Genomic DNA, 8,796 nt, shown 5'->3' with positions numbered 1-8,796 from the left:
ATGACGTAGTGTGTGACGCTGTAGCCTACTGAGCGACCAGTTGCCTGTACTGTACACCTTACTCTGTTAACTTCTCAGTCAAAACAATTGACTGATATTTTATTTCTTTAATTTTTTTCACTTCGACCCATTAAAAATATACGCCTTCAACAGTTACTCTTATGTGTCGAAACCCGACGCCAGCTAATGCTGTTCACGCGCTCTCGTTGTCACGCATGATAATGATACGCGCATGCGCAGTCAGGGAAGAGACGTAATGAGACGTAATGATAGCGCGCATGCGCAGTCAGGGAAGAGGAAGAGTTTCATGTAGAGTTCCCTCAGTGTGTGTGTGTGTGTGTGTGTGTGTGTGTGAGAGAGAGAGATAGTGAGAGTGTGTGTGTGAGCGTGTGTGTGTGTGTGAGTGTGTAACGTGGCAGACTTGGACATGGAGTTTGCTGCGCTCGTTGCCGTTTCACTGATCATTGGAGCGCTGATTATTTTAGTCGCTGTAGCAGTTAGCAAACAGAAGGCTAAACAGAGTGAAGAAGAGGAGCAGGACAACAAAGCAGCTGGTAAGTGTGTGTGTGTGTGTGTGTGTGTGTGTGTGTGTGTTCTACTATTTCAGTGTAACTCAGTCAGGCATGCTGAAGAGATGCAGATCCCTCACTCACGCAATATCTTTAATTAAGATTAAAAATAATGAGATCACGTGACCCTTATTTATTCAGCAGCTCAGATCTGCTCTCCTCCCCTGCAGTGGAAATGACTTATGAACTTTCACTTTTAAAATTATTATTATTATTATTATGCATCTATTAAGTTTTTCCTTCAGTTTTATTTTATTAATCATCAACAGTAGCTATTATTCATACTGCCAATTAAATATTTATATTTCTATACCTTTTGAAGTTACAAAATAACGAAGGACACAAGAGTAAAAATAATGCATTTAAATATGCATTTAGTAAAATAATTAATAATAATAAGTCATTGTAATAATAGTAATAATAAATATATTAACATAGAATACTACTACTACTAATAATAATAAATAATAAATGAAATTATAATAAATAAATTAATAAGCTAAATAAATAAAAAGCAAATTGGTTAAATAATATAAAGTAGGTGAGTTTTTTTTTGTTTTGTTTTTTTGTTTTTAAATCAGTGATTGAGAGCCTGAGAATGTTGTGTTCCAGATGTTTGCTGCTTCATCCTCATGTGTAAAATTTGGCGGAGATTAACGTGCGATGACTGAGGAATAATTCAGACTTTAGTTCACATTTCCGTTTTTTTTCGTGTATTCCATGTTTGTGTTTTTATGAAATGCCAGCAGAGAGCTCACTAAAGGCATCTGCCGCTAAGAAGCAGAAAGTGCAGCAGCGTCCTCGGAAGGAGAAACCTCAGCAGCATACCTTCTCCCACCCGCTGCTCGCCTCCGCGCTGAAGGTACAGGAGCCACGCTGCTGATTCTCTCAGTGCTCACTTCAGGCCGTTAAACATGTTTAGTGGGTTTACAGGAGATAATCTCATCATCACAGCTGTGTGTGTGTGTGTGTTAGAGTCACAGTGCTGCAGTGACATGTGTGGACTTCAGCAGTAACGGTAAATACTTGGCCTCCTGTGCTGATGATCGCACCGTCCGCATCTGGAGTACTAAAGACTTCCTGTTGAGAGATCATAAATGTCTGAGGGCCAATGTGGAGTACGACCACGCTACGCTCGTCCGCTTCAGCCCCGACTCCCGGTGAGAGACACACACACACTCTCAAACACACACACTCTCTCTCTCAGACACACACACACACTCTCACTCTCAGACACACTCTCAAACACACACACTCTCTCTCTCAGACACACACACACACTCTCTCTCGGACACACACACACTGTCTCACACGCGCGTGCACACACACACACACACACACTCTCACTCTCAGACACACTCTCACACACACACTCTCTCTCTCTCAGACACACACACACACTCTCTCTCGGACACACACACACTCACTCACACACGCTCTCTCACACTCGCTCAAATGCACACACTTATTGTAATTACAGCTGTTACAGGCAAATCTAAAGGAAACCCTAAGTTAATATATTAATGTGAAGAAAATCTTATTTAACAGTTTATTGAACAACACAATACATCTGTCTGTCTCTGTGTGAGTGTGATAGTGTGAGCGTGTGTGTGTGTGTGTGTGAGCGAGTGTGTGTGTGAGCAAGCGAGTGTGTGTGTGTGAGCGAGCGAGTGTGTGTGAGCGAGCGAGTGTGTGTGTGTGAGCGAGTGTGTGTGTGTGAGCGAGTGTGTGTGTGTGAGCGAGTGTGTGTGTGTGAGCGAGTGTGTGTGAGCGTGTGTGTGAGCGAGCGAGCGTGTGTGTGAGCGAGCGAGCGAGTGTGTGTGCGAGCGAGCGAGTGTGTGTGTGAGCGAGCGAGTGTGTGTGTGAGCGAGCGAGTGTGTGTGTGCGCGAGCGAGTGTGTGTGTGTGTGAGCGAGTGTGTGAGAGTGTGTACTCTAATAACAGTTATAACATGTTAAACATTTCTTATAAAACTTATAATCTGTTACTGATGATGATGATGACTATGTTCCTACAGAGCCTTCATCACATGGCTGGCGAATGGAGAGACAATTCGTATTTTTAAGATGACCAAGAAGGACGATGGCACGTTCAGTTTTAAAGCATCTCCGGAGGATTTTCCCCGAAAACACAAAGGCATCGTCATCTCCATGGCCATCGCAGACACAGGTTCACTCTCCAGCTTCATTACTTTATTAGCTTCATTACTTCATTGCACATCAGCTGTTAGGGTGGGAGGGGCTTACTTCCTCGCCCCTGTCAATCACACCTACACTAGCCAATCGTGTGTGTCCGTGAGCTGATGTATGAGGAGGAGTGTGTTTATTCCGCCCTGTGATGCAGCAGGAGCAGCAGTTCAGAAAGATGCAGTTAGTGTTGAATAAAATAAGAACAATAATAAGCGAAGAAACGACTCTGCTGTTGTTTGTGTTAAAGGGAAGTTTATAATGACGGCGTCGGTGGACACCAGCATCATCATCTGGGATCTGAAAGGAGAAGTGCTGGCTTCCATCACCACCAACCAGATGACCAATTCACACGCTGCTGTCTCTCCCTGTGGCAGGTCAGTACACACATACACACACACGTACCTTACACACTCAGCATTATTACACATTTTATGTATATAGGCTCTATATTATTTATTTATTTATGGTTAATTGTTAAATAAAATTATATATTATGTTATTATAATATATATTATATTAAGTGTCTGTATTTTGTAGTTTATTTCTAGTTGAAACACAGTCATAATTTATTTAGAATGAAAATCATTTCAGTGATTTATGTTCATTTGTTTGTAATTTATAGTTTTCTGCCTTCTCATGCATTAACTAAAGGCTAAATCACCATTCATTGTTTGTGTATGAATTATTTATTAATATATTATTTCATGCTGTATTATAATTGTGTGTGTGTAGGTTCGTGGCAGCGTGTGGCTTCACTCCGGATGTTAAAGTTTGGGAGGTGTGTTTCGCTAAAACAGGAGAGTTTAAAGAAGTGACTCGAGCGTTCGACCTCAAAGGTCATTCAGCTGGAGTATACTGCTTCGATTTTTCCAACGACTCTCGCAGGTCTGTCTGTGTGTGTGTCTCTCTCTCTCTCACACACACTCTCTCTCGCACACACACACACACACACACACACACACACACAATACTCTCACATGTTCTGCATAGTGCACTACATGTCCATTTAGATGTCACATATATGTGTGTGTTTGCAGAATGGTGACAGTGTCTAAAGATGGCACGTGGAAGCTCTGGGACACAGATGTGGAGTATAAGAAGCAGCAGGACCCGTACCTGCTCCGGACTGTACCATGTGAGGTATCAGAGGGGAGCCGCATCGCTCTCTCTCCAGACGGTCGCGCGGTCGCCGTGTCTAGCGGCCGAGACCTTTACATGTACAGCGCGAGCTCGGGTGAGTTGGAGGAGGAGTTCCACAACGTCCACAGTGAGGACATCACCGATCTCAAATTCGACATTAACAACCGCTTCTTGGTGAGCACCGGCGACCGCGCCATCCGGGTCTTCCACAACGTGACAGGTTACCGCGCCGCCATCGCAGACATGCAGGCCCTGCTGAAGAAGAGCACCAACGCTGGCGTCAAGCAGCGACTGCAGCAGCAGATCACCGATGCCCAGACCACGCTGGATGCCATCACCAACACGCAGAAGGACTGACCGCCCTCTTTCAGTCTGTGTTTGAGTGGATGTGGCATGCTGCTTTTAATGAATAAAAAAAAACCTGAGTGTTTCATAGCATGGCGTTCTGTTTTATTTTATGAATTTGATAAATGTTATTGAAAATAATGTTGAGAACTTTAAGCCACAAGTTTAATTTCAATACAAAACCAAGTGTGATGCATTTTTAGCACAGTTTAATTATTTATAAGATATAGCCTTTATAATTTATATTATTCCCTGTTTGTTTTCCCTGGGTTTTGTTCTGAAACCACTACAATCAGTTAGACTTCATATTAAAGAGGGTTTTGTTTATTTATTTATTTTTATAACTTTATCACAGCCAAAATGAACAGATGAATGAAATGTGAGCTCGCGCACAGGTCTGAAGTGTTCGACTATTTGAATAAAGAGGTGGGATCGCGTCAGGCGGATCTCGCGGGTTCTCGCGATGTTTTGTGAGTCTGGCGGCGAGAGCGACACGATTGCGGCTAAAAGAGGAAGCTAACTAGTTACTTAGACTTTGGAGAGTCTCATTTGAACATGTCGGGACGCTCAGTTCGCGCGGAGACAAGAAGTCGGGCTAAAGATGACATTAAGAAGGTGATGGCGGCGATCGAACGGGTCCGGAGATGGTGAGTGGTGAAAGAAGAAGCTTTCTGAGGGAAAAAAAAATATATCTTCTAAAGAGAAAGTTCTGAGGCGGAAAAAGGGAGGGGGCGGGGCTTGGTAAGAGGATAGGGAGTCGATTGACGTTGAAGTCGACCAATAGAAATAAACTTGGAACAGTTGCCAGGGAGGTAGATGTCATGTTAATGAGAGGAGGGGCTAAAGGGCTGATTTGAATAAATTTGCATATAGGTTTTACTGTGGCAACGAGATGATTTCTTTGAATATATACACCTGTACAATGTAATATAATATATATATATATATATATATATATATATATATGTAGTTGTCCAGCAGGAAGTCGGGGATTCTCCCTAGTGTCTCTATATAAGGAATAATGATGAAATAATTATCATCTTAATGTATTCTAGTGCACTACAAAGTAAAACAGTGAAATATGTACGTACATTTCATATAAACTCTTCCACTATTCTACACGGTGAACTATAAGGAATTATTTCGCACCTGGCTTCTACCACTCTATAGAAGTGCACTACATAGGCGGTGACATGCAGGTTCCTAGACCCTGTAGAATGCAATACATATCTCGCAGAGAGCCTTTAATGCTTCACTAACCATCAATATTTTACGTATTTTTTATATACATATTATAAACAGGGAGAAAAAGTGGGTGACTGTTGGAGACACGTCTCTGAGGATATTCAAATGGGTTCCCGTAGTGGACACTAAGGAGGTAGGAGACGTCTGAGACACAGCGTGGACTTTACATTGACTTCATAAACTTTGTGTGTTTATAGTTTCAGTAATATTGTTTATTTACTGCTTTAACTAAATGCAATTAAGAACACAGAAGAAATGCAATTTGTAATAATAATAATAATAATAATAATAATAATAATAATAATAGATGAATGCAAAAAATCAACCAATTAAAAATATTGAATTAAATATTTTAAATTTACTGATGTATTTTTATATATTGATTGATTAAGCAAGTTGGTGAACTGATTAATTCAATGCAAAATACTATCATTGTGATTAATAAATCAAATAAAATTAATAATTAATAATAAAATTAATATTTAAAAAATTAAAATTAATTATAATAATTATCTTAAAAAAAGTACTTTTTTTTCACAATTTTTAAAATGAATTAAATATAGAATAAAATTATGTTTTTTCTCTTCAGAAGGAGAAGAGTAAAGTTCCGGCTGCTTCTGAGGTTAAGATAAACACTTTCTCTTCAGAGGAAACAACTGAAAGCTCCTGCACAGCTCTGCTGGATTACCAAGGTGCACACACAAACACACACACACTCCTGTGGTGTTTGTACTCAGTGTGATCGGTGAGACCGTCAGTATTACCCACAATGCACTGCTCACAGAGGACAGAATCTGAGGTTTAGTTTATGTTCACTGTTGTGAGACCTGGAGGATATATTAATAATTTAATTTATTAATAAAACCTTTATTTACTTTGTGTTCTCTTTTCATTACCTGTTTGTGTGTGTGTGTGTGTAGATGAGAACAGCAGTCACAGCTCTCTCTCAGACTCGTTCCAGAGTAAAGTGATCCCCGCAGACAGCAGCACGAACTCCAGTCCTCAGCGCAGTGAGCCTGTCAGCCCCGCCACACATACACACACTCTCACACTCTCACACACACTCTCACACACTCACGAGTACCGCCCCGACGAGCCACCACCACCCACACTCGGCCAGGAGTGTATGGAGGGTGAGAACACACACACACACACACACGCATGCGCGCACACACGCACGCATACACACACATTTTATTACCAAACATCTCTATTTTATGTATTGTTTATAAAATAATAATTACACTGTTAATAGTTTATTACATAGTTATATTATTTGCATTATATAAAATATCTTATAATCAAAATATTACACATAATTAAAGAGTTTAGCTACAAATGTATGTGACTATTTTACTGATTTATTATTTATTATTTTACCTAATTATGCTTATCTTCATCATCATTCTTCTTCTTCTTCTTCTTCTTCTTCTTCTTCTTCTTCTTCTTATTATTATTATTATTATTATTATAATTATTAGTAGTAGTATTAGTATTTTGTGTTTGTGTGTAATAATCATTGTGTGTGTTTGTGCAGAGGCGTCGCTGCAGTGTGAGATGGCTGATGAACCGCCAACGCTGATTAAAGAAGATATTTTACCTGTTACAGCTCAGGTACTGAAAATAAAGAAACAAGATGGATGGATGGATGGATGGATGGATGGATGGATGGATGGATAGATGGATAGATAGATAGATAGATAGATAGATAGATAGATAGATAGATAGATAGATAGATAGATAGATAGATACTAATAATGAATAAATAAATAAAACCTTAAAATAAACATGTTATATAATAATATAAATAATATGTTTGTTTGTTTATCGTTGTTTGTTTTTATACAGGAAGTGGAAGAGGAGAACTCTGGAGCTCCGCCTCTTAAAAGAGTGTGTACTGAGCAAACGTCTGTTATCCAGTCTACTCTGACCAGTTAACACACGTGCACGCACACACACACACACACACACACACACACACACACACACACAAAGTTGATACTGTATAATCAGTATGATGAGTCATTCCTATTCTGGGAGCAGCAGCAGCAGTAATTGAGGTTTGTAGCAGGTGTGAATGCTGTTTTGCAGATGTTACACTGCTGCAGGGCATTGTGGGTAAAACAGCTAGCTAGCTAGTGAGTGAATCAGGACTGAGCGAAGCAGTAACATTCTGCTGCAGTGGAGCTTAATGTCATTTATTACTGTACGACAACACACACACACACGCACACCACGGTGAAATCGCCTCACAGCGTTCCTTAAACTAGCTGCTTTTCACCAGACGCTGAAGTTTCTCCACATCTCCTTCAGTCCTGCTACACATCACAAATCCAGCCAGATTGTTTATTTTATTTTATTTTATTTTATTTTTCTTCTCTTTGAAATTTCCTGCTAGTTCACTAGTTTAGGTTATCAGTCTGTTACAGTGAAACGCGAATACGCCTAAATTATAAATCTATATATAATTCATTTACAGAACCTATTCATCCATGTAGATTATGTTCCTGAGAGTTTTATCTTTTGAGAAAAAAAGTCAATCCATAATAACAGTGCGATCGTTTACACACTCATATTGTTGTGTAAAATCAGATTTCCTCTCTGTACACTCGTGACTAATGGAATGGAATCATTTCTTTCGGTTTCTTGCTTGTGTTTTGTTGTCTGACGTCTGATGCCATCTTAATGTCTAGAATTCTTCATGATCAGGATTATAAGAATGAACCGGGTTTTTGTTTTTTTTATTTTGAAGTGATGTTTTGATGATGATGATGATGATGATGATGATGATGATGCTTACTGTACACTGGTTAAGTGGCACATTGATGTTGAATTCATATTATTATTTAATAAAATTATTACAATTGTCACTAAATTATTTGAACCTTCTCAGTGTCTCTTTTTTCATCTGTTGTTTTCAAACCAATAAATAGATAAATAATGACTGAAATTGTGCATTACAATATTTATTCAGATGTACATGTTTATGAAAAGTGATGATGATGATTAAATACACAAAATGAAAATAAAAAAGTAAATTCATTTTATTTATCCTTTTTTTGTTTTTTTTTGTTCTGATGTTTATTTTATTTAAAAAGTAAATACATTTTATTTATCCTTTTTTTGTGTTTTGTTTGTTCTGATGTTTATTTTATTTAAAAAGTAAATGCATTTTATTTATCCTTTTTTTGTGTTTTGTTTGTTCTGATGTTTATTTTATTTAAAAAGTAAATGCATTTTATTTATCCTTTTTTTGTGTTTTGTTTGTTCTGATGTTTATTTTATTTAAAAAGTAAATGCATTTTATTT

At 38.7% G+C, this 8,796-nt stretch overlaps 2 protein-coding genes across 3 annotated transcripts; both read left to right on the top strand.

The window, feature by feature from the left end:
• The first annotated feature begins 297 nt into the window (after positions 1-297).
• tbl2 (transducin beta like 2) lies at positions 298-4,329 on the top strand. 2 transcript variants are annotated; one of them, XM_058412376.1, is made up of 7 exons: positions 298-554; positions 1,319-1,431; positions 1,545-1,729; positions 2,586-2,737; positions 3,005-3,131; positions 3,490-3,642; positions 3,795-4,329. In XM_058412376.1, the coding sequence occupies exons 1-7, from the start codon at positions 428-430 to the stop codon at positions 4,252-4,254; spliced, it is 1,317 nt and encodes a 438-aa protein (XP_058268359.1). In that variant the 5' UTR covers positions 298-427; the 3' UTR covers positions 4,255-4,329. The 2 variants fall into 2 exon arrangements, with proteins under 2 accessions (XP_058268359.1, XP_058268358.1); XM_058412375.1 differs by having other exon boundaries at positions 299-554; positions 1,316-1,431; positions 3,795-4,328.
• Positions 4,330-4,706: 377 nt separating this feature from the next.
• On the top strand, positions 4,707-8,365 carry bcl7ba (BAF chromatin remodeling complex subunit BCL7B a). Its single transcript, XM_058411139.1, has 6 exons — positions 4,707-4,889; positions 5,545-5,620; positions 6,077-6,179; positions 6,408-6,620; positions 7,025-7,101; positions 7,336-8,365. The coding sequence occupies exons 1-6, from the start codon at positions 4,798-4,800 to the stop codon at positions 7,423-7,425; spliced, it is 651 nt and encodes a 216-aa protein (XP_058267122.1). The 5' UTR covers positions 4,707-4,797; the 3' UTR covers positions 7,426-8,365.
• Positions 8,366-8,796: the final 431 nt, after the last annotated feature.

This window comes from Hemibagrus wyckioides, linkage group LG16 (genome assembly GCF_019097595.1).
Source record: "Hemibagrus wyckioides isolate EC202008001 linkage group LG16, SWU_Hwy_1.0, whole genome shotgun sequence".
In the NCBI taxonomy this organism is placed as follows: Eukaryota; Metazoa; Chordata; class Actinopteri; order Siluriformes; family Bagridae; genus Hemibagrus; species Hemibagrus wyckioides.
Note: the sequence above shows the minus strand (reverse complement) of the source record. Positions and strands in the feature narration are given on the sequence as shown.